Raw genomic sequence first — 20,438 nt, forward strand, 5'->3', positions numbered from 1 at the left:
TAGATACTTGTGTAAAAATAGTTCTATTTTGTATTTTTTTAAATAAAACAAAGTGTTATACCACATTCGTTGTCATTATTCATTTAGCATGTAAGAAGGTGAGAAATGTAATAGCTTGTTTATGCTGAAATAGTAAAGGAAAGGCATTTATCGTTTTCTATTTTTTATTCAAATATGACAAAATATAAATAACAATAAATAAACATGAAAATGTGCTGTCCAAAGTGTCCTGGAAAAATCGCTCTCCTCTGCCCTGTTGACTCCCGCAAATGTGCGTTTCCCAAAGTTTGTGGGGGCGTGGCTTTGGACGGAGCGCTGACGGGAGGGGGAGGAGGGGGCGGGGCTTAGAGGAGGTGCCACTTTCAAATCTTGCTAGTTCTCCAACATTACTGACTATACCTTTAATGTAAGAATACATAGTAAAAGTTGTATTGAACTTCTAAATCATGTAATATAAGTTAAAAAAAAATATCTAGAAGTATTTATAGAATAAAAAGTCAATTCTTTTTTTTCTTCAACTTAAGACTACTATTCATTTTAGCCTTTGGTGATTAATACATCTGTTTCTCAAACAGCATAGCAACCATTTGCACCAGCTGTTGAGAACAGATGTGAGCATCTCCGCTGTGATATGTCATCGTCAAATTTTACAACAAAATTGAATTCAGAGTTAAATGAGTTCTTTGAAATCTGCCACTCTCTCCAAAATAAAAGCGCATATCAACAACCAGCAACTGCGATGACGAAGCACGTTGCGTTCAGATGACTCTGAAATCAAAAACCGTGAATGCAGGAGCACTTACTGTCCGAGCTGCAGCTGCTTTCCATCACGCCGTAGGGTGGGGCGAGTAGTCCAGCCATGCAGCGGTGATATTTCTACAGAGTTTCAGAAAATAAGAAGGGAAGATAGCAGTAACGACACCTTATATCTGATTAATGAAGATGTGAAAGCAGGAATTAGGGATGTCCGTTGCCATTTTATCTTCATTAACTGTAAAACGCACATTTAAGTACGGTTCAGTGACTAATGACTGAAAAACAGGCTGGAAAAAGTCATTTGTGAAGCTTTGATGAAAAATGTGGAAATGAGAAAGTAACTCATCAGTGTCTTTGTGGCACTAATTCAATCCTTCCTCATAATGTTCTCATGTTTTACACCATTAAGATTGACCTCTTCTGTTTGGCACTCCCTGCAGCTGTAAGCTGCACAGAGTCAACCAGCTTCAACCATGCTTGCTCTTCCCACCGCTGTGCCCAGCAGCAGCAGCAGCAGCAGCAGCAGCAGCAGCAGCAGCACAGATGTTACGTAACCAGCATCACACCGCTTCCACACATCTATGTACAGTACATGTTTTTGTTTGTTATGCCAGTGCACCAAGAGGTCAACGTCACCTGTAGCTAATGTGCCACAAGTAAAATGAAGTGTTATAACTCCAAATTACTCAATTATAGGTGCATGTAAAAAGTAAATGTAATATTCTCATCTTGAACCAGACTACGGCTGCAGGGACGGTCAGTTAAATGCTGGATATTTACAGTCCAGCACACAGGAGCAGAATTTGACTGCAGGGTCTTTGATATTAATTATTAATATTGGTAAAACTGGTTAATTTTCAGTTCTTATTATAAACAACTAACACAGTATTTTATATATATTCTCCTATACGTCCATCATCTTATACCGGCTTCATCCTGTTCAGGGTCTCAGGGTCCACTGGAGTCCACCCACTACACCATCTTGTAAGAACAATCAACCCCACCCCCCCCGACTCAAAATATCCAACTCTTCATTTTTTTTAAATAAATAAATAAATCGGTCACTTGATTATTTGTGCTCTGTGTGACTCTAGTTTAAATTAGATTGATGACTCAAGATTGATTTGGGATAAAAGACGAACACGAAGCGATTATGTGCCCCGGCAACAATGCCAGAGGTCAATGAAAAGCAGATTGAGGACCACTTAGTGCCCGGCAGAATAATCTCTCCTTTTCTATCTTCTGGTCTTTGGAGACCGAAGGAAAGCAAGAACCCTAGTTTTCCTCGTTCCCCTGATGGCGATTTACGCAGAGGTCAGGTTTAAAATTCAATTCTGCTCTCTGAAGTCAGTTAATCGTGTCAGCTGGCCTTTGGGGAACCGCAATGTCCTCCTTGAGTTAAGAAGCCGCGCAGGAATAACTCAGTGGCCTCAGCTTTTTATAAACGAGAGCCAACTTGCTGCTCAGATTTTCTCCCAGATTTTTAAAAAAGTGTACCGTATTGGGGTTTTATACACAAGCAAACAATGTAAAAACATTGAAGCCCTCAGAGACGGCTCAGCTGTCGTATCAGTCTTGGTTGACAATTAAAGGATTTGGGTCTGGTGGAGCACTTAAACAGAGGAGCTCATGAGCAAATGAACTCAAGCTCCTAAAGCCGGTAAAGCTGTATTCCCTGAGGGGCTGGATCCTGCCTGCAGGGGGGGACTGCTGATTTACTGAAGGATTAGGACCACTGTCAGGTGTGCAAAAGGAACTCCGTCTCTTTTCTGCTCTAACAGACGACAGCTTTCACAAAGTGACAAACAGCAGCGAACCCTGCTCTTATTTCAGCAGTTTTTACTTTTTGCTTTTACTATAATATCTTTGATGCATCTTGTATTTTATATGAGATTTAAATGATTTTTGATCTTTAGAGTTGAGTCAGTTGGTTGATTTGTTGACTGCCTGTTGAACTGTTGGTGAAAAACATGACGTGACTATAAAAAATGTTGATTTTTTTTTTTAAAACTGATGAAGTTTTGAGGGGAAAAAAAAGAAAATAAATAATTAACCACAATAATGACACACAATAAACTTAAATAAATAATAATGATTATTTGCATCATATGTAGCCTACCACGTGTAACTAACACCAGTTGGTTAATCACTTTTTTTTGTCATTTTACTCCTCATTTTCAGACTTGGCGGCTGTTTGGTCGGTACTGTTCAAACCGTTCAGTGAACCCAGTGGATTTATAAGGAAGCCACTACACTCCCGTCATTGCAAGAGACAACATTTCCAGATGTTTCTTTTAATGTTTCATTCATCTCCAGCCAATATTTGTATGTGGGGCCCATTTGAGATGGAAATGGGCTGAATGGTATCCCTATATGCGAGCGATGCTGCTTCATTACTGGTCCTGTGTGAATTGGCCACTTAGGTCCACTTACGTGGTGGGACTCAGAGAAACACCTGTTTTCAGCTCATTTATGTCCTCGATGGGGCCACATAGACATTTTGACTGAATTTGTACATATATATGAGTGGGTTTCCACAATAAATTCTATGGCAGATCTATGGCAGCATGGAGGTTTAAAGCTTACTTTTATGATTTTGCATTTATTATAGTTTAAATATTTGAATTAAGAGCAGATATATTCCAACCGCATCATTCAGATTTTTTTAAAGCATTTCTCAGCTCAAGATATATCAAAATGTGGTACTTTTACTTATAAAAGCCTTGTGTGACATTCTATGTTAAATTTTCAACAAAAAAATATGCCTGCTTGTTCCTAAAATACTCATTTAAATATTAATATTGCCAAAAAAAAGAAAAGACGAAAAATCATTAAGTCTCTGTAGCTACTTATCAGTAAAGCCTTAAAACTGTCAGAAATGTCCTTAGTAAGGTGAACGTGTAATGGTGCAGGCTTTTTATGGTCTTGAAATTGTTACAGTACATCAGCTTTATTGACGAATGGACAGTCAATATTTTTTTAGGCACAAACATGCTCCACTGGGAATCGCAGGAAGCTCTGCGCATCGAGTTCTCTGCTGTTTTAGAGCGTATTTCCTGTGAAAAACTGCATTAGATGGAGCCAACGAGGCATGTCATGTGATTTTAAATAGTTTGGCATCCAGCCAGGAAATGTAGTGACTCCATCAGGCAGATTTCACCTGATTCAACCGTGTTTCAAGTAAGAATTGTTGAGTCACTCTCATCAAGAAGCTGGGGAGGAGGAGAAGACAGAGAGAGGAGGTTGCTCTCTGTGTTTTGCTGATGTTGTGCTTCAAATATCAACAGACATGACATCATTCAGAAATCCCTTACCCTACCTTTAACTCCCAGTCAACATTCATTGTATTTGACTTCAAATGAAGCTGTCAATAATGTATTTTTTGCGTGTTTTTAGCGTGCAAGAAAAAGAAAAAGAAGTGGTAAAGTTCACGAACCAGAAGTAAATGATGTAGACCACGAAATCAATTCAGAAAATTTCTTTATAAACAGCTCTCATAGTTTGAGTAAGAAGACATGAGTCTTTGCACTTAGTTAATATGAATAACTTATTACGGTAAATAATATCAAACAGAATACTTAGTATTTCAAATGAATGCTCAAAGACACGTCAGTCATATGAGTTTATTGCTCGAGGCTCTATGTTGTTCTCATTCTGAAATAAAGAGAGAATTTGAAAGTGTCTGCATTCATCTGTATTCCAGTGAAGCTCTGTCAATTTTACACTGATTTTCTCTCATCAGTGATGTCACTGTCAGCAGCTGCAGAGCCCTGATATACCTCGCTTTGCTTTGTACTCTAATAATGTGTCAGTTTCTCCATAAATCCTTCACCAGGGACAGAAATGCCATCACAAAGTAAAAATCTCTCTCTGTATATTTCCCTGATGCTCAGGGTGGATGTTCTTCAAAGAACTCTGAGGTTTAACAAACAGAGTCGAGAGCCTGTCACCCAAGTCTTCCCTCTCAGTCCCTCACGCTTGAGTACATTAATGCATTGTGAGCATCGCTGTGCATGAATGCACGCCTGCATTTTGAATCATTTGCTACACATTACATAATCAACATGGTGCAAACTGTACTTAAAGTGTTCTGTGTGAATTCTGAACATCTGCAATCATATTTCAGGTCACAATCTACAGATGAAATCCCAAAAGTTGCATTTTAACATCTGCACTCTTACTGAATTTTATGTAAACTAAAACTTTAACCTCTGGAATTTGAGCTGCAAACTCTTGAGTCTAGAATTCTTTCCATGTTAAATAAAAAGCTTGATCCATAAAAATTAGATCACACAAAAAATACATTTAATTATTGAAAAGTTTGTCAGACATTACCTGCAGATGCTACCAGCGTCCCGTGCAGCCTGTTGTTGTACTAAACGTCTGCAAGGTTCATCCACACCCCGTTAATCCAGGAGTTAACCAACACTCTGAGCGTTTGCATCCAGTTCTAAGACTCCCAGAGAGTCATGTTGATCGTTGGGTCCAGCATGATCCAGCTGCACCTTTAAACCACTCTGAGAGCAGAGTGAGTGACTGTGTCAGCCTGAGAGCGCAGCAGAGCGCCAGTCAGCTGCTGACTTCTTCTGAGCAGCAGTTGCTAGGTGATTACTCAACTCCAGTCACTGAACACACGGGGAAGCATGCTCAATCTCTCCTCCCTCCCTCTGGCTGTTACAAACTCATGCAAATCTGTACAGGCAGCACAGAGGAGATGCTCATTTTGCAGCACTGCCATCCACACCGGCGTGCAACTAATGACCAACAACAGATAGATATAAAAGTGTTCTGCTTCTTGACTTGCAGCTCTTCATTAAGTCATAGACATGTAAATTTGAATCCAGAAAAACATACATAGCCAAATCTTTTTTTTTAAAGATTGTGACAGATAGCATAGATAAAATGGACATTTGAACGCTACAATGTAAAAAAAAGTCATCAAACGTCGACACAATAAATCCAGAGCTTTTATAAATAGCATAACAGGCAATCACAGCTATAATTGGATTTAGTTTTCTCGTCTATTTACTTTACTCTCATAATTACATTTTCACTGTCGTTTTAGTTCTTCAGTTTTACGCCCACATCATTCTATTGTCCATGTATTCATCCATAATTTGCACCTGGTTCTTTCTATTCTGAGTCTTCAGGTGAATGCAAAGTATACACTCCGCAATGGATCGGTCGCCCACACCGTCGCGGGGGATATCATTATTTTTCTTGTACACGTATTTAACTGACAATTTCCCTTATTTTATTGCATTACATTCATGCATTTTGCTTCCATGTATATGTATTCTGTGTATACTGCACATGTATTACTACTGTGAATACTAACAGTATATAAAATAAGAAAAGGGACATAAAATCTAGACTTAGAGATTCTTTTATTGATTGTTTGTTTTAGTTTTTTAACTGCATCCCACGTTTTTTCTTTAACCACGATTCATTTTGGATGAAACTCAAATTGAGCTAAAACTGGCTGCATTTAGTTGAGCTTGCAGAATGCATATCTGTCTAAAAGTGGCTTACATGACTATATCAATACATATAAGCGTTAAATACATGTTAACTGTTAAATGTGTTTGAAAGTGAGATCTTATATCTACTGTACTTGTACGTACGCGAATGTAAGGTATATGCAAACCTTTTAGTAACAGACTTCCCATACTAAGAGGTCGCCTCAGCCGAGTGGCACTAGGTAACAAAGACGGCTGCATGATTTGAATAAGCTCAAAATATATGAGGAGAAGTGAAAAAGTGAAGTGAAAGTGAAAAATTTGCAAAATGACCTTTAAATGACTTTAAAAGTTTGCTATTTTAAGCCACAAGACTCACACAAAATTAATTCCTCTTAAGTGATAATTTTGATAGGGTGCCTGCAAAAACAAATATATAAAAAGAGGTACCGTAATTTCACCTCTTATAAGTGTACAGAAAGGGTATTCAAATGACTGTACAGGCATTTCCTTCTGGTCACCAGCACCTTGTTAAAAATCTGGACGACTGATGACATCCAAACTACTGACAGTTGACGCAGAAGGAGGAGCTTTCACGGCCTCTGCTTCTGGGATTTGCACACTTTGAGATAAATATTTGTTCTGTTCAACCTCTGTGGAGCGGAGGCCATGAACTCGCCTCCCTTTTGCATCATTTGACAGCAGCTTGCACTGTATTTGCTTTATTTACAGCTCCACTGTCCCCATGTGCTAACTTTAATTGGTATTATTTTGCAAACACATGGTTCGATTACACATCGCTTTAGTCCCTAAGGAACGTTTAAAACATCTGATAATAGACCTTTTAACTCCAGAATTGATTAAGACTATTTTTGAAAAACTATTGTATTTATTTAAGTTATTACATTTTGATAAAATCCAGCTGGGTTACTCTCGAAACATGAGTTGTAAAGTGCTGAATTTGCATGTTTGGTGTAAACAACCTCCAACACTTTCTGAAAAGTATGAATTTAGACGTGAACGTCTGAATCTGAACCGTAATCCAGTGCGTGATGGATCCAGCCCTACAAGTATACAGATTGTTCCATCAAGTTCACTTTCCTCTCAAGGACAGAGAGCAGATGGCGTCTTATCTTTAACCTTGTTACTTATCAGAGACACAAGACAGCTGTATTGAACTTCCTGAGCAACGTAGAAATCCCTCACAGTATTCTGTGTTTATATCTACCTTTACACAACATTAAGCTTACCGGTAAGTTAAATATGTCAGACCATGTGTTTTTTTCAGTGTGAGCGTAAATATTTGTACTTTATCAAAGGAAGATATAGTCAGGGATTGATAAAAACTGTATTTGTTTCAAACTCGAGCAGCCTTGTTTTTGTTTTATTGTTGTTCTGCACAGATTTGAACATGTTAAAATCCACATTATGGGTTTCATGTGACAAAGTTCTATAGATGAAAACTCATATCTTCAATAAAAGGCCGCTAGTTTATCTTGTTTTAGTCATTTTATAACTTTAAACGTTTCTTAATATACAACAGAGTAAACTAAATGATGGAAAGGTCTCTATCATCTAAGATCTATTTAGTAAAGTAAAAGTAAAAATAAAACTATAAAAAAGAAAAGGAGAAATATTGGAGATTGATTGAAACTGAGAGAGAGTGCTGGAATATAGAGAGCGCAGAACCTGACAGAATATTAAGACTTTTGGATTTGATTTGGACATCTTAAATTTAATTTACCTGAAGCCTGTAAAGAACAGGCGCCAATCAAGGATGATGTAAAACGGTGTCTATTCAGGACAAGAAAGAAAGAAAGTAATCATCGTTTGTTTGTTTTCTCTCTTAGTTTCACCCTCTACATGCTTTAAATGTACAGGACTGTCTCAGAAAATTAGAATATTTTGATTTTCTGTAATGCAATTACAAAAACAAAAATGTCATACATTCTGGATTCATTGCAAATCAACTGAATATTGCAAGCCTTTTATTATTTTAATATTGCTGATCATGGCTTACAGCTTAAGAAAACTCAAATATTCTATCTAAAAAAAATTGAATATTGTGGGAATCTTAATCTTAAACTGTAAGCCATAATCAGTAATATTAAAATAATAAAAGGCTTGCAATATTTCAGTTGATTTGTAATGAATCCAGAATGTATGACATTTTTGTTTTTTTTAATTGAATTACAGAAAATAAAGAACTTTATCACAATATTCTAATTTTCTGAAACAGTCCTGTATGTTTCACTGAGGAGTTTGACCACTTCAGGGACGAATAAAATTAAAATTCAATTCAAAATTTCTATTTAAATATTCACACGTGCGGCTTTTTGTCAACTGCAAAGTTTCGAGCATTTTGACTAAAAAAAGGAGTTGGTTCAAAGGCTAAAATGTTGGCACCCAACATGATCTGGACCCCATCTGGATCTATGGAGAGCTTCCAACCACACCGCCAGGGAGGCTGAACACGTGTCTGACCCGTGAGCACAGACATCTGAGCAGACTGGAGGGTGGAGCCGGTCCAACGCTTGAATTATTACGATGTGCTGCCGGGCGAAGAGAACAAAAGGCGTTCTCATGTGATCGTAGCAAAGGTGATCCACCCAACAGTTGTTGATGATTTTTGATTCAAACCACAAAAGACCTGACAGTATTTAACGGAAATAAAACAGTTAAACAGTGATGTTGGATGAATGCGGTGCATTAAGTGATCAACCAACCATGCAGCCGTCATAACATTTTAACACAGCGAGTTGAGACTTCCATGTTTCTTTTTTTTTTTTGGTTTCATGCTTGATGTAACAAATCTTTGAGTAAAAGTAAGTGACTCTTTTATGCAATACTTCTGCTCTTTCCTTGCACATACCTACCGTGTACTTACCATCAGAGCCTCCTCTTGACCTTAATTTTACCAACCTCCCTGTGACCCTGTCTTTAAATACTGAAGGGCACGTTGCATCCGTGCCACTTCCTGTTCATCAGCGCTCTCCACACATCAGGCTGATTCCACAGTGACACGCGCACCAATCCACCTCCCTCACCTGACAGTCCAATGTTCAAGAGCGAACAAAAACTGGCCTGCGCTACTCAAAACACTGAGAGTGCACGTGCATGAAACAACATCCCTCTGTGATCTGCAACTTGTCACATCTGATGCAAAACAACAAAGCTTCCCGTCCGGGCGGCATGCAGGCGGACAAACGCAGCCCCCTCACAGGCCTAAAAACACAAATTACAACTGTGTTTTTTCAGTGGCAGCAGCCATCGGAAGCAGGAAGCGATGTAAAGAGCAAGTTGAAGAATGGAGTCGTCTAAGCTGCGGTTAGCTTGACTCATGTCTGCCCCGTTAAACAAACAAGGACAGGGGCTGCCCATCATCGTTGAGTGAATCCAGCTTCTGTCTCGTGCAGCGTTGCATGAAAGCTGCGGTACTGTACCAGCTGTAGCAGTCGAGTGACTTCAGGATGTGGACAGTCCTGTAGATTCTGTGTTTAGCACACAGATACTAACTGAAAAATATAATTTTTTTTTATGTGGCACATCTCCATAAAGATTCTCAACAAAAGAACAAAAGGTGGGAAAGAACATAATGAAAGAATGAGATATCATCATGTGGTACATCAGAGCGGTGCTAATTTCACGGTGGCACAGGCACGAGGGATGGCTCTGTGAGAAAAAGGTTTCAAGTTTACTTTCACAGCTTCCTTCAGCCAGAAATGTAATGTGCTTCCTTTGACTTCAGTCGTTTGTTATCTTCCAAAATCCACCATGTTTTTTAAGGGTTGTAAACAAAAGGGAACAATAGGACCGATGGACTGTTTTAATTCAGTTTAACTTTTTTTTTTGCACCACACAAAACACATATCGCCGTAAATCAAGTCTCCTAAAGAAGCCATTAAGACAGGTAGGAAAGTTTGACGCAGAGAAAAGAAAAATATCTGAGCTGTGTAGGAGAGCAAATGTACTGAGTATCTGATTATGTCACTTTTAACTTCAGATACAACCTGGCTAATCTGACATTAGATAATGGTATTCCTCTTTTGAACTGGTGAGGCTGGAAGCTGTTGTCATGGCTTTTAATTGAATTCCTCCCTGCCTGCATGGCTGCTTGGGGCTCTGCTCGCGCCTGTGTCGGGTCCAGGGACCGGACCACTACACAGCCACCCCCAGTACAACGCACCTGAATCTTTTTTTAAGCATTTGAAACCTAAATCTACATTAAGATAAGTGAGAAAAACAAAGATGAGCTAACTGAGTACTTCTGTTTGGTGAATTAGTTTGCTTATTTTTTAATTGTAATCAGCATTTCTCTTATATTTCTATATAAATGTAGATATATTCTTTTCTAATCTATAGACAAAGATGACAATCCAAACTATATCATCTATTAATTTATTTATTTAGTAAGTTATGGCTCTCCATTCAAGGAACAAAATAGGTGAGAGACCATCTGGCTCGAAAGCTGCACAGTTCAAAAGCCAGAACCAGTGATAGGTTTGGGTGCAGCGGGGAACATGCGTCGGGTCATTTGCACAAGTGTGGAGGCTATTGTTTCTGAAGCACGCAATTTGTAGCAACATATGCTAAAAAAGTTTGCCTACATTTTGAAGTCAGACGTGTTACAGATCGTGAACTGGTCTTAACGTCAGGTGTGTTTCCAGAGCCACTAAAAACAGCTGTAATTAAACCTCTGCTGAAAAAGGACAATATTGACAAGACACAAATGAACAGCTACAGGCCCATCTCAAATCTTCCATTATTGAACTTCCATTACTGATATGCTGTCTTCCAGTCAGGTGTTAGACAGCACCACAGCACCAAGACTGCTCTGACCAAAGTGTTTAATGCATAAGCATGTAATGCATGTAAAGCTTGAATCCAGACTGTGGAAAAATGTCAGTTTACTGGATCTCAGTGCAGCATTTGATACAGTTGACCCCAATAGCCCACGTGACCTGTTTCGCCATTTTGGCTGGAAAGAGAACCACTCATGCAGAGCGTCAGAGTTTTCCCTGCATTTAAACCCAAAAGATGGAAAACTGTTTTGCTAAACTTGAAAGACCGAATATTACTTTTTTTTTTAAAGATTTTTTTGGGCTCTAGTGGCCCTTTATTCAAGCTGCAGATATGAAAGGGGTAGAGAGAGTGATCAGGGATGACATGCAGCAAAGGTGCGCAGGCCGGGATTCGAACCTGCGACCGCTGCAGGAGGACTGTAGCCTCAGTATATGAGCCGCTGCTTAACACTGCGCCACCGAGCGGCCCGAAAGACTGAATATTACTGACCCTTACAAAGCTCCGGGAGTACTTTTTAAAAGCACTGAATCTGCACCAGAGCTGCCAGACCTCCATTATCCCGACATCTACAATCTACACTGGTTGCTTGTCCATTAAGGAGAGACTTCAAAGTTCTGATGCTGGTCTATAAAGCTCTGAATGGTTTAGGACCAAAATACATCAGTGACCTCCTGACCCAGTATGAACCCTCCAGACCCCTCAGGTCATCTGGATTTTTTATTAGGTCCCAGAGTCAGAACCAGACATGGAGAAGCTGCATTCAGGTTCTATGATCCTCATGTCTGGAACAAACTCCCAGAAAGCCTCAGATCAGCTGAAACACTCAGTTTATTTAAATCCAGGTTGAAGACTCACCTGTTCTCAGCTGCATTTGAATAAAGCTCCAGATCTGCACTGATACTTTAAAGCTAGAGTTTCAAAACGTTATAATATTTTAACTACTGTTTGCTTTGTTGTTGAAATGTGCCTTGGCTTTGATTAGGTCTTTTAGTGAAGGCTTTGCTTATTCCAGTATATGTCAAACCAGACATTTGACTGCTGGTGCTGTCAAGTGTCTGGTTTGACATACATGTACAGTACTACTCTTGAATCACTCTTCTAACACTCTTGCATGTGTTACAGGAGTACTCTGATTCTGTAGTACAAATCCAGCTGATGGACTAATCTGATCAGTCCAGATCAGTCGTGCATTCAAACCATTTTTTGCATTATGGAATTAAAAACCCAACGAAGCCAGACCTGCAGCTTTCAATCCATAAAAATATAAAGTAAAAATAAGAAAAACGTTTCACTTTTAAAGCAGCAGCATTGTTTCTCGGTTCTCAACCACCTGCACTGTTGTTAAAGATAGTCACAGTCCCATCTCTTCCAGATATGTTGTTTGCATCAAATTAGTGTTTTTAAAAACTGCATTAAACCAAGTAGCACCGCATAAAACAGCTCAAGTTAAAGTACTGCAATCCGGTCATTTTTACCCTTGAAATACTAGGTTGCAACAGCATAAAGTAAACAAGGGGAACAAAACCAGGGCAGAGAGCAGCAGGTACGTAGCAAATAAAACCTTAGTTTTTAACCTGAATGTTGAAACTTAATTTGTTGTTGCTCATTCAGGCACAAATACCAGAAATACTTGTTAAACAATATACATCCCAACAAATCTTACACATCATTTCAGTGCACCACTATATCATAATATCACAAAAACCAAGTCCAGTGGGATTTAACAAAGAGATAAACCGATACGGCTGCCAGAGACAGAAGCTGCTCTCTTATTTGAGACAAACCTTACTGAAGACGTTGCCCCAGGACAGAGGGGGAAATCTGTATCCCAGTTTATTCTTGAGGTAACGGCAGCAAAATCGATGCGTGCAGTCTCTCTGCTGCTGCACAGAACAGTGTCACAGCCACACATCCCATAATCTAACACGCTGATGCCCTCTGGTCCCAAAGGAAATGGGATGTGTCTCTCAGGAAACCGGCTCAGGACAGAGGGGAAGCTGAGAGACGGGGGGGGGGGGGGGGGGGGGGGGGGGGGGGGCTCCTGCTCAGCTTGACACCTATCAACCAACGGGAGCAGGAGCTGCAGAGATCACCGGTGACCTTTGACCGGGGCGCACAGCGTTGACCTATTCATGGTGCTGTTGTCTTCTGTCCCTGAGTTTACAAACCCAAATCTAACGAGTGAAATGTGATAGTGTTATTTTAACGTTGAGTCTACTTTGAGACCAACACGGGATAAAGGCTGAAATAATGCCCATAATTTCATGTTCAAACACAGAAATAGAGACATTCTCCTCAGCGCTCCACTTCCATCTAGTGGTGAAAAGATATAAACTTCACATACCACCATTGCACACAATACCGGACACACTCATTTAGAACCAAACTTCAGTTGTCATATTCTAGGTTAATAAATCATCGACAATACTTTAGAGTAACCGTGCTGTGACCTGCACTCCATCAGTCACAGTTTTCACATTCAACCAGAACAAGCTGGGACAGGATAGATCCATCCATCCATCCATCCATCCATCCATCCATCCATCCATCCATCCATCCATCCATCCATCCATCCATCCATCCATCCATCCATCCATCCATCCATCCATCCATCCATCCATCCATCCATCCATCCATCCATCCATCCATCCATCCATCCATCCATCCATCCACACACAACTTTATAATCGAACCATTACAGGCAATGGCTTTGTGAGAGGAGAAAAAAAGAAACTCAGCCTCTGGACAAAACTGGAAACATAAATATAAAACTATTTGAGAGCTCATGCCTTAAGCTTTTATTGTAAATTATAAATTGCACCCTTTTGTTCATTTTCTTTTCAGTTTATCAATAATTAATAATGTGTGTATTGAAGATGCAGGTGTGGCATGAGCTTTTCATATAGTTTGAAAGGTGAAAGCACATGTTGCGATGGTATCAGAGAGATTTCTGCAGCACTTCTGGTTTGTACAAGAGTCTCAACTAAAGGAAAATGCATGACTAAAGCATTTAGTTGCAACATTTACAGAGCCCAACTTGAGGTTGATAAATGAGATGTGTCACCGTTTCTGTAGGCTGCGATTGTTCAAGTACACACTCACCTCCCACAACGACCTGAACTCCTTCTGTTCGATGCGTAGGAGCTCGCTGAATTCTCGAGTGACTATGGTAGCGTGTCTGGGGGTGTTATCCAGGATTGACTCCCCGAATGCTGTGCCGGTCCCCAACGTGCATATGGTAACGGCATCCTACAAGAGAAGCAGACAGGCAGCTCTGCGTGGATCATTCCCTCTGAAGGACACAACATCAGCCAGTCGATAAAGACGTGTAATGGAAGTGTAATGTCCTCACTGTGCTCAAGGGAAAAGGGTTTGCACATACTGTAGCACATGGAAATCAGTCCTCTATACCAATCAGATGAGGCAATCATCCTCAGAGCACTTCAGATAAACCGACTGGTACAGTCCAATCAGAGAGGTTGACGGTGCTGCACGAGGCTGCAGAATTACCAAACGCTCAGCAATAATCTGTGTAGTGAAAATCTGTTCAGCCAACACTCCAGAGCAGCTCCACGCTGGATTTTCTTTTCATCGCGAGCAATAAAATACAAGTGGAACTCAATTTTTTTTCAAATAGCTTTTAAATCATGTGAAAACAGACCAAAATCGTGTTTTACAGTAAAAGAGATGTGACCATTCCTGATTTAAAAGGCCACAAAGACAAGAAGAGCTATTTCTTAACCAGCACCAGGAGAAAAGCACTTTTTTAAAGTTTTTTTTTTTGGTCTGTCTGTGGCAGTGTCTGGTCTGTGTCTTGTTAATCTGAACTGTTAAGGGAAGATGTGGGAGTTCCTTGCAGATAATAAAGAATACAATTTAAGAATTAAAAAAAAATGTGTGTTTAAATGTTCAAACTGATCTGTTCCTTTTTGTAAATATTTCAGGAAAATAGATAGATAGATGGATGGATAGATAGATAGATAGACAGACAGACAGACAGACAGACAGACAGACAGACAGACAGACAGACAGACAGACAGACAGACAGACAGACAGACAGACAGACAGAAAGAAAGAAAGAAAGAAAGAAAGAAAGAAAGAAAGAAAGAAAGAAAGAAAGAAAGAAAGAAAGAAAGAAAGAAAGAAAGAAAGAAAGAAAGAAAGAAAGAAAGAAAGAAAGAAAGAAAGAAAGAAAGAAAGAAAGAAAGAAAGAAAGATACAGATTCTAGAGCTTCATGTGTTGATTGTAAATATGCAATATTCTTCTCAGTAAGATGTTTGTGCAGGAACTTATTTCAATTAGCTGCAAACTTAATCACTTCTACCAAATATGTTCTACTTGAGCACCAATCCTCCACCAGTGCGTCTTCAAATTTACATCTGTGTGCTTTTTGTGTCTCTTGAAATGAGTCTTATGCCTCATTTCCCACTTATACTTGCATTTGATGACTTGCGGTTGAGAGACGGTTTCAGCTTTACCTGATAACGTGACGTTACAGACACTTTCACATCCAGGGAACCGGAGAGCACAGCATACCAGCTGGTACCGATGTCTCCCTGGCGATACACTGAGGGGTTAGAGTGATGACAGTTATTAGTTTAATATTCGGTTTCATGAACTCTTTGTCCTCGGATATGTTTCAAAGATGGCGTTTCGACCTACAGGTGATGCCTTTCTCCAGACACTCGTAGAAGCCACACAGGCAAATCTGCTGCAGCAAACTGGGCTGGAATCTCTCCAAGGCCTTGACATTTTTCAGGCGTGCCAGGATGATGTCAACATCTTCACTCGTGCGCTCAGCTGGTCTAGAGAAATTCAAAGTGACAACAGTCAAATAAAAAAGTCAAGTAAAACCTGGACACAGGTGAACAGGTGACAGAGCCTGCGTCAGTCATAGCAGCGGAGCTGACCTGATTATCCAGTCCTGAAACTCTGTAGAGGAACTGTGTCACTGTGCACATTCATTCCCACACAACTCCACTCTTTATGCCACAATTTGTGCAATCGTGTCTTTTTTGTAAATTGGATACTTTGTAATAAACAGAAGTAAAAAGTATACGTTAAATATTACAGCTGAAAATGCTCTAAAGACAGCAAATAGAATAGAATAGAATAGAATAGAATAGAATAGAATAGAATAGAATAGACTTTATTGTCATTGTGCTCAAGTTACAACGAGATTGGTTGGGATGTTCCCACCAAAGTGCAAAGGAAGCAAAAATAAAATAATAAGAGGAATAAATAAGTATGAAAAGCACAGTATAAAAACATAAAAACACTAAAAACAATGTCTGGATAAAGTGCAACAAACTGTGACCTAAACATCACTCCCCCATCATTCAAAAAAAAAAAAAAAAACACCTGTTCTGTTATGTTATGTTATGTTTTGTTATGTATTATTTAACAGTTTAATGGCCCAGGGATAGTAGGTGTTCAAGTGTTTTTGAATTTGATGCTGGAAATACGTTTTCAAAAAAGCTGGGATGAGGGCTTGGTTCCCCAATATGGGGCATCACACTCATTGACAAAGCCATTGATATAGTTGTCTCACTCTTGCTGTATTTAGGATCCATTACTTCCCAGTCCAATCTGATCTGTAAGAAGTAATCCAGAAAAAAAAACACCTACCAAAGCAGAGGTCTAGGGTTGTCAGGTTGCTCTGGCTGATGAGACCAGGATCAGGTTTAGGTTGCATTGAACAATAAACTGGACTGGTCCAGCAACACCTGAGCAGGGCCTGAGCAGGCTTTACTTCCTGAGGAGGCTCAGATCCTTTCATGTCTGCAGCCAGATGTTGCAGATGTTCTATCCGTCTGTTGTGGCGAGCACCATCTTCTTTGGCATGGCGTCCTGGGGGGCAGGCATCAAGGCAGAGGACGACAACAGACTGAACAAACTCATCAGGAAGGCAGAGTGTGTTGTTGGCTCTAAGCTTGTCACCCTGGAAGAGGTGGTGGAGGAGAGGACTAGCTGGAGAGCAGCTTCAGCAACAGACTCATCCATCTTCGCTGCTCCAGGGAACGATACAGGAAATCGTTCCTATACTGCAATTAAACTATATAACTCATCCACCTCTGTCAGAGGCACAATCACACACCTGGAATAAATCTGCCTGTCACCTTGCACTCTGACTCTCGCCAAAGCACCATAGCTATTTACTTATCTTGTGTTTTTTCAAGTGTGCTTTCTTTTCTACCTCAGTTTAGTTTTTTTGTTGTTGTTGTTTTTAATTCTATTTTTCTATTGTATTTATACCGGATGCTATGACAACAAAATCTATCTATCTATCTATCTATCTATCGATTTTGGACCTGCCCAGAAAACTCAGAACAGAGATTCAGTGACTAACAATTAAACAGACTAAATCCATAATTCTCAGTCTTTTTAATATGTTTTAAGACAATATTGTCTTAGATAAATAATGTTTCCATGCAAACTTTGTAATACCACTTAAATTAATTCAAATATGCTCAGTTTAACTTCATCCAGCCATTTTCCACCGCTTATCCGGGGGGCAGCAGCCTCAACAGAGATGCCCAGACTTCCCTCACCCTAGACTCTTTTACTTCATGACTTATTTATTTATTGTTCTATGGACAAACCTGAGCGATCACATAATCTGCCATGTATCAGTGTTTCTGGTCCCTCTGTGGTTTTTGTTAAACTGCCTCACATTTGAATCCAGATCCTCTGATGTAACATGTAGGCTGTGGAAATGCAGCTTACATCACCAGCGAGTCCATGTCAAGCTTTTGAAGAGCAAAAAAAAAAACAGCAGCGATATATCAAAACAGCAGCAAGCTTTAGCTTGTGGCTTAATTGGGCTCTAAAAACATGTTTTTTTGTGCTCATTAATGGTAGTATGTGTTTCACTCCTCTACTGCGGTAGATTTTTCACTGAGCTGCAGCTCTCGAGACCATGGCTCTTCACGACGAGTTCCCAGGCAAACTCACATTATCCCCATGAAATGGATTGTTTGATAAGACGGCATAATCACAGCCACTGGTTTTTCTGTCTCGTACTTTCCTCCCTGATTATTGAGGCGCTCTGCATTTTATGGCACACTGTAAATCACAAACAAGGACTTTTAATATCAGAATCTTTTTTAAAAACCAACCAGTTCAAGAGGAAGAAAAATGCAATGATTAGTTCCAGCTTCATATACTGAACTACGGAAATGACAGCCTTGTTTTTAATGCCCTCACACCGGCTTCAGTCTGCCCTAAAGGTCGTTAAAGTTGTGATGACCAGAGTGGACTCGCCTAAAAGCACAGACGTTCGTCATTCATTGCATTTTCCTATAAGATTAGCCACATAGTGACAACATGAAGATGCCATTTCCTTGGAAAAGGTGAGTCACACAAGAACCAATTGATTTAAGAGGCGCAGGTGGCTTCTACAACCAACCGAGGGATATTACTGTGTAAACACATCTGGCCCACTGCGTCACTTTGCTGTTTATAGCTGCTGCACTTTGGACTTTTTTCTTCTTGATGCACCCTTTATTTTCTCTGTTGTCCTCCATTTATGCCTGAGCAGTGTCGGACTTCATGTGTGTGGTTCTGTCTTCACATCAAGTAGACCATTTTGTAGTTCTTTGCTTTATTCATTCATTGTTATTTTGCTCTGCAGTGTAGTGCAATGTCATAATTTATGTTTAGCACGTTTCTGCAGGTTTGTGAGGCTCAGCAACTTCAGCCACTACTTATGCAAACTACAAACCCTATGGTATACCTATACTTATACCTATACAAACCCTACAAACCCCTTATGCAAACCCCATGATCCGGCGTAGAATTGAGACAGGAAAAAAATATTAGCTATTGAGTCAAATGATTGCATCACCTCTTTGTAAAGCAGTGCAGAGGTTTTATAATGTTGCATAAAAGACAATAGAGATCTGCAAAGTATGTTATCACCACCACTGGGTTGTAACAGTTCTCACATAACTGACTAAAACTGACTGTTTTAGAACAGTACAATTTAGATAAACACAAAATGACTGTGTGTTTAGAAGTAAACTTTAACTTCTGGAAAGTTGTAGCTTTGGCATTGTGCAGGGTTAAACATGAGGATAAATGCAATTGAACTTATTTTTCAGGCACCATTAGTTATCACTTACCAGCTACAAGCCTTCAAATTCAAGTAGCATGCTGCAAGTTCATTATCTTATTAATTAATTAATGTATTCCTGAGGGAGGCAGAGGCACAGCTCTGACTCTGACTGGCTAGTTGTTGCTCACACTCATGGGGCTAGTTAGGTATGAGCTTGATGATGTTTACACTCTGAAGTCAGGCATCAATGCTTAAGTTTCCTGACAAAGTTGCTTAGAAAGAGGAGCAGAGGAAAAACAAAGAGTTCTCATGGCATCACTGATCACAGCCTTTCTTGGACAAGTCCATTTCTTTTTAAAATACGTGCCACTAAAAAGTGAGGATGAAGAAACTGTATTGGTTTGTACTATATTTTTCACTGATTATAAAAAAGATATAGGCTAAGGGGGGAAAAAAGGGAACAGACTCAGACATTCACAATATAGGTGTTACCCATTGAGCATCTGTTGTTTGTGCAGGTGTGCTTTAACTGTAATTTGAACCACCAACTGAAAATGTTACATTCTTAAATGAAAAAATAGAGAAAAATACTGTGATTAAATGTTATGGTGGCGTCTATTTCTTCTCTTTTTTAAAAAAAAATTCAAATTCAAAAATAAACGGTGTATTAGAAGAATATAGAATACACTTTTTCTTTTAATTTCATAGACGAGTCTCTTTTTTCACAGAAGCATCATGTGTTTTGAACATTTGATCAACTGCGTTGTGAGCACGTGGCCTGATAAAACGGTAACCTTGGAGCTCTGAAGGATGCACTAATTAAGCTCTGCTGCTGCACTTCACGTCCGCGGGGAAATTAGAAACTACTGAGTGAATAAAAAAAAAAAAAAAAAAAAAAATATGCAGCTGTTGAAACAAGGCGGTCAAGCTATGAAAAATTCAAATCCCCCCGTCGGAAGCCCAATAAACCGAGTTGGTGGCATGGACGCACATGAACGGATTACCTTTTATCCAGACAAATAATCCAGTCGGCAGATTCCGATGAACGGGAAGAAGTGTGCGCTGCAACCATCGTGGGATCGAGCTGCTGCTTCAGCTGCTGCTGCTGCTCCAGCTACTGATGCTGCAGAGGAGGAAGAGGAGAGGAGAGGAGGGCTGGACCAACGACGGAGCTTCATCTGCCTTCACTCGCTGCTCGTGCTGCCTGCTCACCTTCTCAGATGGGCATTTGTGGAAAGATTAAGGATTAAAAAGATAAAATAAAAATGCAGCTGCAATGATATTGACAGATGATCAGCAAAATCCTGTTTGCTTAACTTAACTTGACATCTTCTGCAGTGGCAATTTTTAGGTACATTTCAAT

General features: G+C 39.7%; 1 protein-coding gene across 4 annotated transcripts in view; it reads right to left on the reverse strand.

The window, feature by feature from the left end:
• The window catches only part of rapgef4a (Rap guanine nucleotide exchange factor 4a), a 40,024-nt gene extending 19,824 nt beyond the window's left edge, over positions 1–20,200 (reverse strand). The window contains exons 1-5 of one of the 4 annotated variants that reach the window (XM_061723510.1): positions 20,080–20,200; positions 15,682–15,824; positions 15,498–15,586; positions 14,121–14,267; positions 804–876 (exon numbers count right to left, since the gene is read on the reverse strand). In XM_061723510.1, the coding sequence (XP_061579494.1) occupies positions 804–876; positions 14,121–14,267; positions 15,498–15,586; positions 15,682–15,824; positions 20,080–20,147 (520 nt within the window). In that variant the 5' untranslated portion in view covers positions 20,148–20,200. Of the gene's footprint in view, positions 1–803; positions 877–5,091; positions 5,354–12,802; positions 12,916–14,120; positions 14,268–15,497; positions 15,587–15,681; positions 15,825–20,079 lie in introns of those variants that run through there. The other 3 variants (XM_061723512.1, XM_061723511.1, XM_061723513.1) reach the window with 3 other exon arrangements.
• Positions 20,201–20,438: the final 238 nt, after the last annotated feature.

This window comes from Cololabis saira, chromosome 6 (genome assembly GCF_033807715.1).
Source record: "Cololabis saira isolate AMF1-May2022 chromosome 6, fColSai1.1, whole genome shotgun sequence".
NCBI classification, from domain to species: Eukaryota; Metazoa; Chordata; class Actinopteri; order Beloniformes; family Belonidae; genus Cololabis; species Cololabis saira.